General features: G+C 42.2%; 1 protein-coding gene across 1 annotated transcript in view; it reads right to left on the bottom strand.

Annotated features, from left to right (window-relative positions):
• Positions 1–20,171, bottom strand: part of MAZ (MYC associated zinc finger protein) — a 188,500-nt gene that overhangs the window by 128,657 nt on the left and 39,672 nt on the right. Inside the window, exon 2 of the mRNA XM_069244089.1 lies at positions 15,540–16,312. Coding sequence (XP_069100190.1) covers positions 15,540–16,312 — 773 coding nt within the window. The remainder of the gene's footprint in view (positions 1–15,539; positions 16,313–20,171) is intronic.

Below are 20,171 nucleotides of genomic sequence, written 5' to 3'. Positions count from 1 at the left end.
CATGACTTCACCAAGCACAGGACCACCTGATTGAGAAGACAGAAGACTGGACAACACTGGCAGTCGTTTTTCTGCTACTGCATCTACCTTTATCAGAACCTCCAAGGCTCTGGACAAAATTGCTATATTTAACTGTGTGGTAGAAAGGACCAAAACTAGATCTCCTACCTGAGGGCAAAGAAGTTGAATCAAAATCTATTCTGCTTGAAGGTCAGCATACCTCTTCAGCAAGAATTGACACAGCAATGGACATCAATCCTACTGATTTTAAGCAACTAGAGGGATCAACTATAATGCAAAGACATGATGGCTATGCACCACTTCATTCAGGCCAGAAGTACAAAATAGGATTTTGGACATGCCAAAACGATGAAGAATCGTTTTTGGTAGCCATGTGGATGAAGCTCCTCAATCTGTCAAGTAACACACTGAAATAGCAAGTTATTAAGCAAATGCATTGCAGCCCTTTTGAGAAGTACAGGGTAGAGACATATACAGAGGAGGCTACCAGCCTTCTAAGTATCAACAGTATATTACCTCTCAACAATTCTACCATCAAAACGTACCAGCAGCAATATAGGACCATATATTGTTTACCGTAAGCAGGCTCCCAGTAAAAGGGCTGGAAAACTGTCTTGACGTAATGAAAGATTGAGATGGCAGAGATAACATACTGGCCACAGTCATGAAAACATTTGAATGCACCTTTGGGTGGAAAAAAACTCACTTCATTTTAATCAATAGCCCAGTAGAAGGTCAGACCTTTGGGTGTTGGATCTTGTAGCCCTGGGTCAAACTGTGGAGTATATCAAAAACTCTCAAATGACACCACCACTCAAAATACCCCTCAGCCATCTTCATCTATTGCAGAAGGAATTCATCATCATATTATAAAAGGAAGCAGAAGAGCAGGCCCCAAAATCCCAAAGAAATTTTGGATTTTATTTGTGTTTCTTCCAGGTAAGGAAAAGGTTGGGAGAGTGGAGGCCAATATTAGATCACCAGAATCTAAACAAGTATCTGGAAAAGAAAACAATCCACCTGACTACCTTACAGAATGTTCTACAACGTATCTATTGAAATGATTATGTAACATCTTTAGACCTGCAGGAAACATACTTTCTTATCACTATTAACCATGCTCAAAGGTACATAAGATTCTAAGTGCCCTATTGCCATTATCAGTTCAAAGTCCTTCCCTTTCACCACAATTCTGCCTCAAGGATATTAACAAAGTGCATGGCACAAGTAGCTGATCATCTCAGAAAACAACGTCATCAGATTTTTTCTATTTAGACGACTGGCTGGTCAGGCAAATTCTTTCAAGTCGGTTATAGAATCTACTACGGAATGCCTGCATCTTTTCAACAAGCTAGGGCTCACGCTAAACAGGGACAAATGTTCTCCAAGTCCTTGATGGAAGATCTAGTTTCTGGTTGCCATTCTTGATAAAATGCGTTCCCATCTGAGAAGAGAATAATATGCCTCTCCACCTTAGTCACATAGTTATAAAAAGAAGATCAATCATTATGGGACTTTTCAAGTCCATTTTAGGGAAGAGGACATCCTGCATCACTTTTTTCCTAAGTTTCCACTTGCACATGCGACCATTCCAAGAGGCAGTGGCTGCAAAGGGTGAGCACATTCAACAAGCTGATACAAGTAACACGACGGACGAAACAATGGGTTCAATGCAAAAACACCAGATCCTGCTTATTTTTTCTTCAGCAGAAAGAATTTATAATGACAACAGATACCTTACGAGAGAGGCGGGGTGTTCACTTGCAAGAGTTACAGGTCAACGCAAATGGTCTCTAACGATACATCAACTTATCAAGATCCTTGAACTGACAGCACTTATTCTAGGACTGCGCTATTTACTTACAAGAAGAAGCAGTTCTTCAGTGATGAAATGTACAAACAACAAAACAAGTATGTATGATATCAACAAACAAAAGCGTGTCAATGTATGGGAGTTAAATCAAGCCCATTGGAGAGCATAATTTTGTGGCATGACGAAGGCTAACATTATGCAATCTCGTTTTATTGCCTGCTCACAGCAGCAACATGAGAGAACTTGGAGCATTTCAAATATTATAATAAAGTCTAAAGTCCAGAAACACACAGCCACCTTCCTTCTTTTGTTGCTGTTGCTCACAAGATGAGTCATCTTTTACTGACCTTTGACTGAGAATAGCCTATATAGACGTGTATGAATGACGATTTATAATAGTCTTGTATGACTGATGAGGGTGTTTAAGTGGACTTTACGCACATGTATCTATCTTTCCCTCACTGATAACTACAGCATGTTTTAATCTACTAATTTTACTTTCTCTGGCTTAATTGCACTTACTGCGGGCAGTTAACGTCTGCCCTTTGTTTCCAGTACTTCCTTTAATGTTTTTTGTTCTATGAAGTAAGCATACCTTTGTTTTAAAAGTAAGCATCGTTTTTCCTACTGGCAGTAGATCGCTCTCTTTACAGAGGATGCGCCAGAGCACTTGTGTATCTCAAGAGCCTTCTGCTCTCTCATGCGGTAACTATGGGGTTTTAAGAGTTGGTGAGTGGCTGTGTGCCCTTCTCACATTTACTCTCCTGCAGCTTTTCGGTGTAGTGCAGCATTCCCCTTTGATAGCAACCGCACCATTCCTGTGAGGGAGGTGCATTGCCTCCCCTGATTGCCAGTGCCTCCTGCATGGTTACATCTCCTTTCAGTTGTATTTACTACGGTGCAGCGCTGCTCATAGTAATGCACCTGCGCCAATTTTGCTGCACTCAGAAGCATATTTGACTCTTTCAGGTTCTTCCCTTCATTAGAGAAAAGCACCTTCGACAGCACATTTGAGGCCGATCGCACTTCTGTCATGCACATGTGGGATAATAGTATCCATTATAAAGATAGCTGCCATTTTGTTACTTTGGGTACCATTTTTTAAACGTTTGAGAAGATTCTTGGCTGTTGTAGTCCATTTTGATCTCTGCACTGCCTGGGTTAGAAAGTAACTTTTGCTGGGACTAATTGTAATTTACCCTTAGATATTTACACCTGATTCTTAGTTTTTCTAAGCCCTTTACTAATAAGCATATCTTAGTGTGACAGATATGTCAAAGAACCAATTAGAGCAGAGACTAGAAGAGAAACTTGAGGGTATGGTTAATGGAGCATTAAGACAATTGATGGGGTCGTAGAACGACCCCATCAACAAGACATTTTTTCAACAACAACAAAAAAAAAAAAAAAGGTTTCAAAATCAGCTGATCAGTCAGAATGTTCAGCTTGGATGGGTAAGATCCAAAGGAAAATAATTTAAGTCGACATACTGCTGAAAGCAAGAAAGCAAAGAGAACAGGGGAAGATCTGACTAATGATGGTGGACAAGGCAGAGTTAGTGTTTCTCGCACTGTGGATGGGCACGATAAAGGCCCAAATGTCCCTCTATCCATTGATAGTAATGAGGCTTTAGAGCAAGAAATTGATCTCTGTATCTCAGAATTTGACTCTGACTGCAAAGGTATTGAGGTTAGGAAGAACGGAACATCAGAGGAGGCATTTAAGGCCTCGGGTTCAAACATGGACACACTTGATCCTTCAGGAGATAAGATATTCAACCCACTTTTAATAAAACATCCTCTATCCCCTGAATTGGCACGTCATAACATGTGGCTGATTACATGTTCTTCTGGTTAAGAAGGGAGATTCCTAAGGGGTCAAATCTCGCCTGAGATCTGAGTGCTCGCGCCCTTCTCTAACAGATAGGGTTGCTATGACCTCTGAATTGGATACCAAATTAGTGGCATCTATTAATAGGAGCAGGAAAGACCCAAGGAAGATCCTAGACAGGTGCCTAAAATTTTGCCATGACCAACTTTTGGGCGTTATTGGTCCCCTAACAAAAGTTTTTGAAATGGCTGATGATCCGAATCTTAATGATATTCGGGTCGACGCCAAAAAATAAATGGACCCAGAAAACCATTTGCCTTTTGGGCAATGGTAATACTTTGCTGTCTAATGAGAGAATGAAGAGTATTCTACCTCAAGATCGATCTAAAACTGATTGGCAAACGAGGAAGGAGGGGGGTCTCTCTGAGGGACACCTCAGCAGTGATGATTTTATTGAGGATATGGCCAAGTACGTTGGTGTCTTTAGCTCCATACAAAAGTCTCAAAAGGATATTAAAGTTTTTCCGGACAGGGTTTCTAGTAGGGTCAGGTGAACGAGGAGTCAGTTCCTCAGCTGAGGACAAGCTACTTCAAGACACTACTTGGGACGTGGTACAAGATTCAGTCAGACATCCTCTGGATCCTACCAAGGTTTACACCCCAGTTCAGACAAGGACACCTCGAGAGATAACATATTCAGAGAAAGATTAAAGTTGGTGGTACAAATGGTACAGGAATGGTTGCCAAAAGGGGTCATCAGGATGTCACGGATGATGGTCTAGGTTTCATTAGCAATATATTTCTGGTCAAAAAGAAAGACAGCGATATGCGACCAGTGATAAACCTAAAAGATTTGAACGAGTGGGTGGTGTATAACCACTTCAAGATGGAGGGAATTTATCTGTAAAAAGGTGTGCAGAGAAAAGGAGACTGGCTAATGAGACTAGATCTCAAGGATGCATATTTAACTATACCGTTTTGGCCACCTTACCAGAGGCATCTCCAGTTCAGATGGATGGGAAAGCTGTGACAATTCCGGAGTCTCCTGTTCGGTCTTTTGTCAGCCACTTGAGGCTTCACTAAAATACTTTGTCCAGTGGTAGCATGGTTACGGACGAGGGGAGTGCGGTTAATAATTTACGCAGATGGCATTCTAATAATGGGCTAGCGCAAGGATGTAGACTTAGGGCACACAGAAATTACTACAGAGGATTATACTATCTGGGCTTTGTGATAAACAAAAAGAAATCATATTTGATCCGAAGTCAGGAAACTCAGTTTCTGGGTTATTTTGTGGACAGGGGCCAGGCAGAGTTGAGGTTGCCAAGGCAAAAACTAAAGAAGCTATGACAAGAGGTCAAGAAGGTGATAAGCTTAAGGGTTTTGGCAAGGATTCTGGGCCTGTTGTCCTTGACTATTCAAACAATATTCCCAGGACCACTGAATTATCAGGCCCTTCAGAGGCTGAAAACCAAATGCTTAAGAACCATTTGGTCATACTCCCAGATGATATAATTAAATCAAGAATCAATAGAGGAGTTAGAGTGGTGGCTCAAGAATAAGGAGGTATGCAATGGCAAGGCGATTTTCAGGGATGAGTCTGAAACAGTGAATTTAGAAGGATGGGGAGGGACATGTAGGAATTCATCCACGGGTAAACGTTGGACGGTTCAGGAGAAGAAGTTACAAATCACTTGTTTAGAATTGTTGGCAGGTTCATTCGGAATATGTTGCTTTAGCCAAAGAATGTTGTATTATGCTCTGTATGGACAATGTGTAGGCTGTGATGTATGTAAACAAAATCAGTGGACCTTTTTCGAAGGGTCTAGCAGATTTGGCGAAAGACTTTTGGGGATATTGTTTGAGCCAGGGAATTTCAGTAATGGTGGAACATATTCTGAACATATTCCTGGTCTGAACAATGGTGTGGTGGATTGGTTTTTCAGGAATTTCAAAGATTCAAGCAACTGGAGGTTTAACAGGGAGGTATTTCTAAGTATTCAGGAAAGACAGGGCCCTTTTGTTGTAGATCTCTTTGCAGACAGACTGAACACACAACTGATGAAACCTTTCAGTCAGAGACCAGACCCAGTAGCTTGGGGAATAGATACTTCATTGCAAGACAGGAGGGGTTAAGTTCCTCATGCTTTCCTTCCGTTTGCTATGACACAGAGTACTTCTGCAAATACGCAAAAGCCGGGAAACCACTTTGATAGTAACCCCAATTTGGAGGTTGCAAAGTTTGGTTCCCAATCATGATAGAAATGGTGATAGATATTCCAGTTCCGATACCGACTTTCAGAGGGGTAATCTTAGCACCAGAAGGAGAGTATCACTCTCTGACAGAACAGGGACTTCTAGACTTGATGGCAAGGAAGATTTCAGGAGACAGTGGGAAATGCCAAGTCTTTCCGCAGAGGATTTCAGACTCATATCAGAATCCTGGGTATCAAGAACTAGGAAAGCTGGCTTGGAAGAAACAGGTTTGTTTGTGTGTTTAACTGAATTATGATCGTGTTTCAAAGGCTATAGTCCATGTCTTTAATTAACTGATTAATTTTTCAGATTATCATACAGAACTGTGAATGTCTATTGATCAGCAATAGTAGCTGGCCATTGCTTAGTATATGGAGTGTCTGTCAGACAGAATATACTCACCAGGAAGATTATGCGTAGTATGAGAGTCCTGAAACGTCCTACGGCGAGATATTCTTCACTGGTCAGGACTTACAGGTCGTAGTGAGTTGGCGTGATAACTCTACCCTGTCACTGAAACATATTTCTTATAAACTGACAGTTTTGCTTTCTCTGGTGTCGTTTAAGGGGACTTCAGATGTGGAGGCTTTGGACGTCAACCAAAAGGTGTTTGTTTTTACATTAGAAGGAGAACGAAAACATTCTCTACATCTATTTTCTACCATTGTTTAAATCCAATGAGAAACTTTGCATGGTTAAATGCTTGAAAGAGTATGAGAAGAGAACAGAGAGTTTGAGAAACAATGTTGCAGAATTACTGATTTCCTACAGGTGGCTTCATAAAGCAGTATCACCCCCGACTTTAGTAAGATGGGTGAAAGTGATCATGAGAAAAGGAGGTGTGGACGTTAGTAGGTTAAGAGCTCACTCCTTTAGGGATGCGTCAGCTTCAAAAGCTTTTGTCCTGAGTGGCAGCCTGCAAGATATCTTAAGAGCTGCAGATTGGCTGAATGAACAAAATGTTCAAAGGTTGCTATTTTAGGTCTGTTATGAATGCAATTGATAAAGTTTTAACAGCTCTTTAAACTTGCATAATGTTCGCCTCAATGTCATGCCATAAAATGTAGATTTTCCACTGCCTGGTGGGAAGAAAATCTGGATTTCTTAAAGACACAGAGGCTAAGATTACCCCCTCACTTTAATAACCCACGCTGATGAATTGAATAAATGCTGTTCTTGATTTTCTTTCACTATAAGAAGGCTTCAGATACACTATTCTGGAATGGCGCAAATGGTGTGGTTGGAGAATTCGACTTTGGATTCCTATTTCATCGTTTCAGTAGTCACCTTGTTTGCAGCATTAAAAGAAGAAAGATGGCTGGGTATTGCTGGATTACTTATTGCTGAATTTGAAGTCTCTTTATTGTTGGTGGTGTGAGCGGACAACAAAAGGAGACTGCACAACTTTGTGCCTTTTATAAAACCCACATTTTTTGCCCACCAGGCTGTAGAAAATCTACATCTGGCACTAGGGCAAACCAAAACTGGATCTACTAGCTGCCAACAGGAACTAAAAATGCTAGCAGGCACTTCCTTCCAGGGTCAAGGAGAAGCGCTTTTTGCTAAGTTGGTCACTAAGGCACCAGATACATTTGTTTTTTTCTACGTAGTTGTTTTGTATTGTTTTTCCATTTGAAGAGTTTAGACCGATGTTATTAAAAAGAAATGTCAAACGCATTAACTTTTCATTTTCATTCCACTTAAAATATTCCGCTAATTTTTATATCTGGAAATCAGCTATATTTGGAAATCAGCTATATTTGGACATTATGGCCCTAATTATAGCTTTGGTGGTTATAACAGCCTACCACTGCGGCGGTGACCATCCATCTGCCAGATCATGAGCACTGCCTGACTTCCGTCACAACAAAGGGGGAAATCCGGCAGTGTTCATACTGGCGGACGGTGGTGACCTGGCATTGCTAACACCAGCACTGCACCGCCACACAAGTAGAACAAGCGCCAGCCATACTTTGAGCAGAAATAAGGCCTGGCGGTGTCTGCTGGCGGAAGCAGTGCCCCTTTCCCGTTCCCTGCCGGACGACCTCCTCACCGGACAAGGTAAGTCCGGCGTCCAACAGGGGAGGGAGGGGGGAATTGGGGGGTGTAGAGTGTGTTTGTTGTGTGTGAGTAGGTCTGGATGAATGCGTATGTGAATGTGTGTATGCTAGTGAATGAGTGAATGTGTGTATGCCAGTGTATGCGTGGTATGTGTGGGTGTATGTGTGCATGTATGCGGGGAGGGGGAGTTTGGGGTGAGGGGCGCTGTGAGTGTAGTGGGGGTGGGGTGAGGAAAGTGATGTGTGCATGCGTTTAGGGGGGTGGGGGGATGAATGCTCGTATCGGAGTGGGTGGGGGGTCTTTGAATCAGGGGGTGGGGGTGTTTGGATGGAGAGGGGGTGGCAGGTGAGTGTTGGGGGGTGGGGGAGCTGCCTACTGGTGACAGGGAAGGATTTCTCTGTCACCGGTAGGGCCTACCACCATGGTTTTTGTGCCTTTGCTAACGCCACAGATACCATGGCGGTAGGCCGGTTCATAATGACACCTCCGGCCCGGCGGCTCATGCTGCCATGGCGATATGAGTGGAGAAGTGGCAGGGTTGGCTGCAGCCAACCCATCACACTCATAATGTGGCGGTAATAATGAGGGCCTATGTGATGGACGTCAACATTTCTCAATATGTATGTTATGTTTTGTGTCCGTCGTCTATTGTCATGCACTGAAGATCAGCTGCATTCCACCTTTAAAAGTGGTGCTCGGTATTCTTGTCAGTTGCACTGAAAAAGGCACTACAGCCGAAACGTGTCCGTTTTCCTACTTGTTGGATAATAAATGAACTTTGGATGGATATATAATATCTACTTCTTTTCTTCAGTACACCAGCTGCAAAAATATTTCTATTGTGCTGCAGAAGTCTTATTGGTAGATACTGCTTTGGACAGAATTTCCATGCATTCCTCAGGGATGTCTAGGAGGTTGAATTATTTGTGTTCAGGAGCCAGTCTGCTAAATTCAGAGTTCGTGGATCTGAGTGGAAGAATCTACGTGTTGCACCAAGACAGAAGGTTAGGAAATGAATGAACTGAAATGGAGTATTTTCAGAAAGGAGAATTAGTACAATGAAACAAGTACTGTTAATGCAACCCTGGTGAGGGTGGCCTGACACAGTTCCCTCTTCATCTTTGTTTATATTTGTTGGAATAAAAGGAAGTGCAAGACATATGTAGCCATAAGTTTCATAAATGAAAGTGGCCGTGGCCATCTGCCAGTCTCTGCAGTGCTGAATGTGCATTTACTATGCAAATGCATTTTTGCGATCTTTTACACTTACCATGATTAACATTTCTCATGACCATTATTATTTTTCAATCCATCCTAGTATAAAATTCTCCTGTGATGACACAAATAACTGATCGACATACCTCAAATCAGAAGTCAGAGAATTTTACTAGCCATCTTGAAATCATACATTTATGGGTAATACCAATGCAAATTATGTTATGCATACAATCCTTAGGTGCATCTGATGGAGCTCCACACAAGAAATAGTTCTGCTAAGGTTAATTATGGTTACATTTGTTTCGCAAGTAGGTCTGGTATTAATATCAGATGGATCAATGGTACATCAAGTCATCCTAATTGTCACGTTCCACAAATATCAAACAATCACAAATCCACATTTTATACTCCAAGTTCCATCTGAATTTTATTTGAACAAGCCAGTGATTTTGAAAACATTTTCCAAGCCCAAGTATTACAGCAGAAAGAACACTGCATACTAAAGATGTTTGAAGTTTTATAGTAATACCCACAAAATAGGACAATGAGGTGAGGTGGATACCTCATAAAACTCATCAAGGTTTCGCCCTAGTGGGAAAATCTGTTGGATTCTTACAAATGCCCTCACCCACTTATTGTGGCATGCTTCATCATCAGGCTATTGCTTCAACTTCCCGGAGATAGCCAACGTCAGGGATGGCACAAACAAGGGAGGGATATAGACAATACACAAACATAAATCGAGGGATCTTCGCCGCAGAACACATATTAAAACTATCTCATGGGGTACCCTAATCTTATGTATTCATGGGTCTCCTAGATAGGGTTAAAAACCTTCTACTACGGTGGTGACACTGGGGAATTGTCTCCTTTATTTTACATCGACTATCACAAAAGAGTCTTTACCATTTCTTCACCTAGAGATAAGAGCCAAACATGGGGGTTTGTCGACAAGAGTATATCACAAACCAACGGATAGGAATAATCTACTGTCCTTCAACAGTTTTCATCCCAAATCATTAAGGGGAAACTTCCCTTTTGGACAGTTCTTACTACTTCGGAGGAACTGTTCAGAATTAAGTGGTTTCAAGGCTGAACCTCTGAGACTAGAGAGTAGGCTGATGAGTCTGGCCTACCCACAGAAAGTGGTGCATAAGACACAAAAGAGAGCTAGAAACGGTGACGAGATGTTCTCCTAGAACATAAAATGAGACCCAAGATGGATAGACCCATCTGTGTAACAACATTTAGTACAGCCTCCAACCTTGTGAAGAAGATAATAACTAACAATTGGTGCATTCTGAACTTGAACCTAGCAAAACCAATGTTCTCCTTTAGGAGGGACACCAGTCTCCGTACTTTACTGGTTTACACAACACCCCAAAAACAAGTGCTGGATAATGACTCAAGATTGTGGAACCTGCTGCCAGTGAGGGGCCATACAGCGTGTGGCTCATGAAGTGCATGTCCACTCACAAAAAACACAAAGACAGTGGATGTGGGATTAGCCTATCTGTGGGACCAAATAAAGCATACCAACTGCAATTCAGAAAATTTTATTTATCGTATCAGATGCGCATGTAACCTCATTAACATTGGAATGACGACGCGGAAAGTCAAGACCAGAATTATGGAAAATAGGAGTAACATCAGGTGTAAAAAAAAAAATTTAAAAAACAACAAATAAATTAACATCGCATTACCTAGAGTTTGCCCATGGTGTGGACGATGTTAAATGGGCCATATTAAATAAGCCAACGATTCCATGCAATACAAGAGATGTAAGGGGGTTCCTTGTCCAGCATGGACAGACATGGATTTATGGAATTTGTAGCCATGAAAAGGGGTTTAAATGATGATATTCTGTGGCACCAATTAAATAGCCTATGAGGAATGCCAATTTTGGATAGATCCGGTTTGGGACAAGAAATCATCCCCCTTTCCCGTTTTTTCTAAATAATTCCCCCTTTGATCATTAATATGATAATATGACAATATATAAGGTCCTTTCTCCATTACATCTATTCCTTCTTGTCCCAGGAGTACAGCATCTGTCCGGGGATATTTACTTTTATACTACATGTAGTTCCGGGAGATAACATAACCACTCCCCCCATTCACTTTTCTGGGCCTTGTGGTCTTAGGAGAAACTCTTAACCAATATGAAGTTTGATAGGGTCTGATGTAGTTACGATCCTTTGATAAACAACAATTTAGATATGAAGAAGCATCCTCCACCCTCCCCTCCCCATTTCCCTCTCTGGACCTTGTGGTCTCAGGAGAAACTGTTAATCAATATGAAGTCTGGTGGGGTCTGACTGAAGCACGATCTTCTGACAAACAACATTTTAGATATGAAGAAGCTCCCTTTTGCCAACAGAGAAAAATTCTACACCACATTTATTGAAGTATGTTTTTTAATGAAAATGGACATCTTGTTTGAGGACATGCATTTAATATCTATGGGTGAGAAACCATTCCAAGATGGAGAGTCAGTTTGTTAGACTAGATCACATGATTGCGTAGGCAACACGTGACAGGAGGGAAAGACTGTGAATTTGGAGTAAAAAAAGAAAAAAAAAAAAAAAGACAGGCTCGGTTTCCACGGCAGCGTCTTCACAGAGCCGCGAGTGGCGGGGGAGGAGGCTACAGTCCCTAGAGGAAGTAAGTCAGAGCGCGAAGGAGAGTTTGCGGGGTATTCAGAAGGTGGGGGGCTGTCAATTGATGGATTGAGTGAGGACTATAAGCGGTACTTGGGACATATTTATTGGAAACTAGGCATCTGGTAAATATGACAAGAGTGGTTTGGATATATGAGAAATGGCAGCAGCTGACAGTTGAGGGATTGACAACGAATGATTACAAGTGATTTGCAGGATATTTTAGATATGTGACCAGGCATCTGGTAGATAATACATGACCTGTTTGAATTCTGAGTTTAGAATTCAGGGGACGAAAAATATGTCACATCGCACAGACCAACAAATACTTTTACGACAATGCTACGCAAACAATGTCTTTTGATCTTTATAAGTGTGTGAACACAGGGAGGCGCTCCCACCGGGACTCCAGTTTTAGAGACAGTGGCAATGAAACTCAGTAAGCCACCACTGACAGCATGATTTTATTACTGATCTTGACTTGGTGATATGCCACTGTGACATGGTGTTGGTCACAATGGAGGTGATAATGGACAGAGGTGAATCTGGATGAGGGATTCTCCTGGTCCGATACATATGATCACGAGATGAGATTGCCCCATGGGGGCACATTACATATGGTTGAAAACACATTGGTTTTCTATGTTTGTACATATTTGTTTATTCTTCTTATTTAGATACATCCTGTGTGTGTATGGGTAAGGGACCATTGAGTCAAACATCCTTTTTCCAAATAATCTACAAAATTAGGTACGGGTGATGTTTGAGGGATCTCACGTACTGATGAAGGCCATCAGACCTATAAGTGCGAAGTGAAAAGGCTGAAACATGTTGACACAATAGCAGATGATAGGAGTGAATGGGTGATAATTCCCCAATGTCACCACCATAGTAGAAGGTTTTTAAGCCTACCTAGAGGACCCATGAATAAATAACATTAGGGTACCCATGAGATAGTTTTAATATATTTTTCTGTGGAGAAGATCCCTAGGTTTATGTTTGTGAGTTGTCCATACCCCTCCCTTGTTTGCTCCATCCCTGACGTTGGCTATTGCAGGGATGTTGAAGCAGTAGTCCGATGATGAGGCAAGCCACAATAAGCAGGAGAGGGAATTTTTAAGAATCCAGTGTGTTTTCCCACTAGGGAAAAACCTTGATGAGTTTTATGAGGTATTTGCCTCTCCTCCTTGTCCTATTTTGTGTGTATTAAGGTTAGTATCTTGGAGGACGGATAAGGAGTGGCTCCTCTTTCCCCCTTTGGTGTGTGTGATGAAATTTTACAGTGACAGACCTGAACAAATGAGACAATCTGACCAACAACTAGTGGCATATAGTCACCAACGGAAAGGAGAATCATTGTCTAAACAAGGTTTAGCTTACTGAGTGTCTTCAGCTATAGCCTTGTCATAAAGAAACAGGCTGTCTTCTCTAAGAATGAGTGACCCTACATATGCCAGCCCTCTTCTAAGTTGTGTCCACTGGGGACATTTGTAGGATAGCAACGTGGAAGAACAGACACACTTTTACATAACATTACTGTCTCGATTTGACAGCACAAACAGGTGAGTCAGTAGGACAAGTTCTACTTTATCTGTTTCAATAAGGTAAGCTTGTTTAGCATTCGTTACCCACCAACTGCTAATTTGTTTTCACTGCTTTTTATTCTGATTCAAGCATGTGAGACTATGAACGATCCAATACTGGAGAGCCAAAATGTTACTTCCCTCTAAGTGAAGTTCTACAGTATTTGTATCTTTTACAGATTCACGTGTGGCCCACCCAACAGAGGAACTGCTACAGACTAACCTTATTGTAACTCCCTGGCTTCCAAATCTGAACTGTAGTGCCCTGGGTGGAGAAGGATGAAGCCTGGCTGAGGTTCGGATCTTTTACAATTATATGAACGGGCTACTGTTATGACTATGTTAATACTTTTCAATGTTTAACACACTACTGCTCGTTGTGTCTACAAAGGGAATACATCAAGCTTGTGAATTAATGGAAGATACCGAGAATGGTGAACTTCATTTACATGTATGTAACTTTTTTCTTAGTATGAAATGGTGGAAGAGATCATGATACACCTGACCTGGCTGCTGCTTTCATATAATCTGTTCCAGCAGATTATTATTTGGACGACTGTGCTTGACCGGTGACAGATTAATGCTAATGAACAGGATACAAAATCTGCACTCACCAAAGGTCACCTTCTAATGAGAGTGCACTCTGAACAAACCTTTACTGAAACTGGTAACTTTTTTTTGTGATCTATGATGTGGCCGAGAAGAAACATAAATACCCCTTTCCTAAACCCCTTTTCTTAAGAGAGGAGGCACAAAATCTATTGCTCAGGCTGTAGCTGTACTCGTTGGGTAGATTTGGGAAGAATACATTTGAGCTAAAAAAAAACTTTAAAAAAAAAACTATTTGGCTATGATTAGGATTGAGTGATAGTGGGATGATGCATTTACTCGGTGTGGTAAATAGATCCTAGTCCACGTTTTCCACTCAGTACTGAGGTATAAAATGCCAAAATAGTATTTAACACAAAAAACAATACATTGGGGTAAATGTGACCTGCCAAAATCCATCTGGGGAAAAAGGCACAGTACTATAATCAACTCACAAATCTGAATTATATTGCCTGTACAAACTCCGGGTTTCACAGCATTCAGAATATGCCACCAAGATCTTCACAAGGGCTTGGGTAGGTAATCTGTAACAATTTACGTCAAGAGATCAGTGCAAGGTGACGCTACGGGAATTAAACTACGCTGTTAGAAGCGCATTAGCATTTTCTAGGTTTCGGTATTGCAAATTTAATGCTCAAACCTCGGTTTTTTTTCCTGTTTTTGCATCTATTAAAAATCTTATCTCCATGTTGCTTCTTGTACCTAAAGAGTTGTTAGGATGATAACAGTACTACAAAAAATTCTGCGAAGCACAAACTATACAAATGTGTGTGTGTTTTTTTTTTTTTTTTTTTATCTATGTTGTGGCGAGGATAAGCTTAGAACGACAAAGGGCAAGGATATCACAATAAATGATTATAGTACACTTTAGATGCTCTTTGTGAACAGGGCGCTACTGTTTAAAAAAAAAAAAAAACACTTAAGGAAAACACACTTCAACATCAAAGAGTCTCTGATATTTGGGGGCATTTCAAGGATAATTTCAACATGAACAGGAAAAACATTTCAGATAGGAAAGGCGGGCAACATTTTAGATATAAAATTCAGTGAAATTTTCTAAAGTCAACTCAACTGTGGTCAGTAACATATGAGAAGTTACATTTTAAAGGTAGCTGTATTTTAGAGACAGTCCTCTATTTTTTCCATCTTCCAAACAGAGGGGCATTCTTACCTACGACTCTGAAAGATTAGGTATTCTACCCTTCCCGCTCCTTCATAGTTTAGGCATAATCCCATACCCACAAGGCCTAAAAATGTTGCTCACTTTAACCTTCAGAGTTGTGTATTCTCTCTCATCCAAAGCACTGTAAATGCTGTCCCTACCATGAAGTGTATGTTCTACACCACCTTCCCCTTACAGGACCTTTGCAGCCTTCCATTACCCATATAATGAAATCTATTCCAGACAATACCACCAAGTGTATGCCCTTCCATTGACAAGACCCTCTAGACAACATAACAAGGCCCTAGACAGTTAGATAGACTCACCGTGAGAAACCTTTGCCACAATGGCTGCAGATGTAGGGTTTGTGTATGGTTCCATCATGTGAACGCACATGGTAGCTCATGCGGTCCTTGCGCTTGAAGCGTTGCTGGCAGATGGGGCACTCATACGGCTTCTCGTCTGAGTGTGACAACTTGTGGCGGTTCAGGTGGTAGACATCACGAAAAGCTTTGCCACACATGTCACAGGCATGGTTCTTGCGGATCCGCTTACCCGAGGCTGTAGTGGTCACCAGTCCAGCGCCGTCTCCCTCTGAGGTTGGTGGGGTAGCTTCAGTCACCCCTCCACCACTCGCAACAGTAGTGATACCCACTGCATTATGCATCGGCACAGCTGCTGCCACGCTCAGCAGGCTAAGCGGCACCATGGTGGGTATCTTGTTGGTAGTAGTGGCTGCACTGCGTGGCTTGACACCTGTGTGTATAGCTTCATGACGCCGCAAGTTGTAGCCATTCTTGAACTCTTTCGAGCATAAGGTGCAGATGTACGGTCCTTTGCTCTTCGACCCCTTCCGGGGGTCAAGCTGACTGCCTGGTCCCGCGTTGCCCGGCAGGCCCTGCTTCAGAGCTGCTGTGTCCACCGTAGAAGCCTGGGTGGCCCCCCCACCATTACTCCCAGGAGCAGAGGCAATAGCAGCAACTGCTGCAGCCGCTGCTGCAGACTCCTGGGCAGCATTCACTGTGGACAGCACTGGCAGCAGCTCCACCTGCAGGGACTCTGCCGGGGTGGGCACGGAGGGCGGCGTCTGGAGCCCCAAATAAAGGGAAAAAGAAAAAAAAGAGAATAAACACCTTTCTTAGAAACAAAAGCTTAAATACCTAAACATGCCTCTTAAGATATGTAAATTTAATCAACTAGCCAGCTGTGGCCTGGTAATCAGAATCTTAAAAGTATTACTTACTACCAAATAAATTATACATCACAGCACATCACAAATAAAAAAAGGAGTACAGGGATTTTATATATCATTAACATGTATACCATTAACATTTAATATTTTATAGTCAAAATACTAGGAGGCCACACTAATGCTTTATGGTGAGTTGTACAAATGCTAGCAACAGATAAACCATGAGTAAGTCGAAGCCTACCAGACAACACAGCTGTCTGGTTTGCTAAAGACATCTTGGGGACATTTGGAAAGCTTCCCTGGGAATGGATCCTGCCCACTGCTCATCAGAGGCTTTGTGGTTTGCAAGTGAGATTTGCTTGCTCTCTATTTGCTGCCTTTATTTATTTTAGGCTATCCAGCTTGAGTTACTCTAACCCATAGAATATCTTTACCAGGGCACTTTGTATTCTTCCACGAAAGCATCCACGAGAACTGGCTTTCTGTAATCAGGCCTTTAAATTTTGTTCTAATCTTGTTACATATGCTGTGCATTGAGAGACAGTAGCCAAATGTCAGGCCCTTCTTCCGAGGGAGCTTGGTGTTTACCTTTCTTTCTCTGACTTCAAAGTGAGAGGATTTATGTGACAATCCTACTAGGCTCCCATGTCAGACAAGACTGTAAGATGTTACTTTTTCTAGCACACAACAAAATGTGAACGTCTGAAGTGAACTATGCAATGACTTCAGAAAATATCAGAATTCAGAAAGCACGCATGAAGCATTATTTTGTTATCTTAAAGAGTGCTGGAAACAATTATTTTAATACGACCAAAACAAATCAGCACATTTGGTGATGTCATTTCCACACATAATCATTTGTGTGATGTACAATTTTATCAGTAAAACTGAATGTATGTGCAAATGTAATGGCCATTTCAACTCAAAATATGTTGTCTGTGATGGAAATGCTCTACCACACTATGCATACTCCACCCTGTGCAACTCCACTCTATGACACATTACTCCACTATACAACACAACACTCCATGACGCACTATGATACTCTACTCGCCTCTCTGCTATACCATTCCACTCTATGACACTTCACTCTAGGCCACTCTACACCGGTGTGTGCCACTCCATTCTTTGACGTTCAACTCCATTCCACTCTACTACACTCCACTTCACTCTATGTCGCTCCCCTCTACACCACTTCACGCTAGGCCTCTCTACTCATTCTATTACATTCTACTCCATACTACTCCATGCCATTCCACTCTATGCCACTCTACTTTACTCCACTCAGTGCCACTTCAAGCTTGGTGCTCCACTCTATGACACTTTACTTCACTCGAGGCTTTGCTACTCCACTCTCTGCCCCTCTACTCTACAACACTCACGCCCTACAACAGTCTACTCTAAGACACTGCATGACACTCTATGTCACATTAATCTATGGCTCTCTATGCCACTTTACTCCACTCCTCTCTGATGTACTCCAGTACACTCTACAGCTCTCCTCTGCACTCAACTCTGTGATACGCCACTCTAATCCCCTCCGATCTACTCCACACTACTCTAATCCACTCGATGCTCCTATACTTTACGGCATTCTGTGCACTTCTCTAAGACTCTCCACTCTGCGGCGCTTCATTCTACTACATGCAACTCCATTCCTCTCTATGCCACTAAGCTCTACGACACACAATTCCACTCTACAGCACTTTACTCTATGGCACTTTCAGGGGTGTGGAATTTAATAAACTCTACTTGCCCATGGGACACATTGCTTCATAAATCCACTTTTCCAGTAAAAGAATCTAGCTGTCCCTTTGATGAAATGCAGTGTGGAAACAAATTATGGCAGCAATCTCATTAGATAAGAGACCGGATAATAGCCTCTCTAATTATGCCACGGCTAGTACTACAGTAGGGCTTGAATACTAGCAATTTCCTTATTTTGCCACCTTTCCACAGATCTACATACTCGGGCTAGAGGTAGCAATAAGCAACACATTCCAGGGTTGGAAGGCCCTTTTGAGTCTAATAACTTGCATGTTTTTTTAACCAATTTTATTAGCGTTTTAAGATATACTTACAAGACAGTTATGACATTTCGGTACACATAATTTTGCTATTATATTATCCAGGGGGGAACATTATATATAACTTCAGTGCTGAGACAGGAGTTACTGGTTCAATCATTTTAACTTCTAAACAAGCTTAATGCAAATATCAAACAAAACTGGAAGTTTCACGTCGACAAATGGCAAAAGGATTACAAACAAGCACATTACATCTCTTAATTAAAGGTGGAGTACATAGTCCACAGCAATAACTTTGTGTCATTATTGGTGAAATATCTATGTATGTATTACATCCCAATATCGCTGACATCCCACCTCTAACAGGCTGCAACAGTGGACTAGCTGCCACCGATATTTCCTACTATGGAGAATTGGTATTTGGTACTGGTATGTGGATTGCGGGGGCGTTATCTTTGTTAAGGTAGGCTATATATCATTTAGCTTGGCTGCTACGGCCCAAACATCGAGGCATAATGCAACTCCTGCATATACATGTCCCAGCCACTTGCAATTGGAACTTTACACAACTCCCTGGCTTCCTCCTCCCGAAGTGTGACCACTTCAGCTTTACCCTCTTTCCACAATGCAGCACTCCAGTGGGAAAGTGTCAGGAGAGTGGGTGACTTCCAGCTCATAGCAATGGCACGCCTACCTATAATTAGCGAAAGGTCGATAAAGCCACTAGTTACAACCACCCACGTGGGACGGCGAAAGAGGCCCAATAGGGCGCCTTCTGCCACATGTATGTCTGTACGCAGAGTCAATTCTGCAAGAATCTCTGCTATTTGTTGCCAAAAACAACCCAATTCCGGACAAGACCAGAACATATGTATTATATTGGCAACTGGATCATGACAACAGGGGCATTCTGATGAGGATCCAAACATTTTATTCAGTGTATCTGGTGTAAGGTAGGCCCTGTGCAGTATATTGTACTGAATATATTGAAACTTACCATTTCCCTATACTTTTTTGTGGTAGATAAGTACCCTGTCCCGTTCTTTATCCTGAAGTTTTCTGCCCAAATCTTGTTCCCATCTCCCACGCAACACCTGTAGTGGGTCTTGGGTCATGTGCGCCAGCACCCGTGTGAACCAAGTGATTAAGCTCTTCCCACTGCCCATGATGTAGAGGGCATGTACTAGCAAATGTCTGCTCTTTTCCACTGCTCGGCAAGTAAGTCAATTAGCCTAGTGTGTGCTATGAGGTGTTCTCTCGGGATTCCTCTCTCAGTGTGTAAGTAGTCAAAGGACTCAAGCACTTTATCGCAGAATAGAGCTCCCACTGTTTTGATCTCTTCTGCTTCCCACTGTTGCAACCCCGCCTGGCCCACCATTGCCCGAAATGGCCCAAAGGCTGCAAGACTAATTTTGGGGGAATACATCAGGAGTGGGGGGCATAATTCTGATACTGCACTTATAGCTAGTGTGGGCTACTGCTAGTAATGTACTGCAATCTGGAGGTGGTGGGGCGGCCGGAGGGAAGGTTTACGGAACCAAGTGTTGCGCTTCCCTACTGAAGCGTTGCCCCAATTCTTTTAGCAAACAGCCCGCCAACCACCAGGCGGTCGCTGTAGTTGCACTGCCAAATAACAGTATTCAAAATTGGGGGCTTCTAACCTCCCTCTCAGTTTGAAGTTGCAATTTACGTGGTGCCTCCCAAAGTCTGCCCTTGTTCCAAAGAAAGGTACTCAATAC

Source organism: Pleurodeles waltl, chromosome 7 (assembly GCF_031143425.1).
Source record: "Pleurodeles waltl isolate 20211129_DDA chromosome 7, aPleWal1.hap1.20221129, whole genome shotgun sequence".
Classification (NCBI taxonomy): Eukaryota; Metazoa; Chordata; class Amphibia; order Caudata; family Salamandridae; genus Pleurodeles; species Pleurodeles waltl.
The sequence above is the reverse complement of the archived record's forward strand: the minus strand, read 5'-3'. Positions and strand labels throughout refer to the sequence as shown.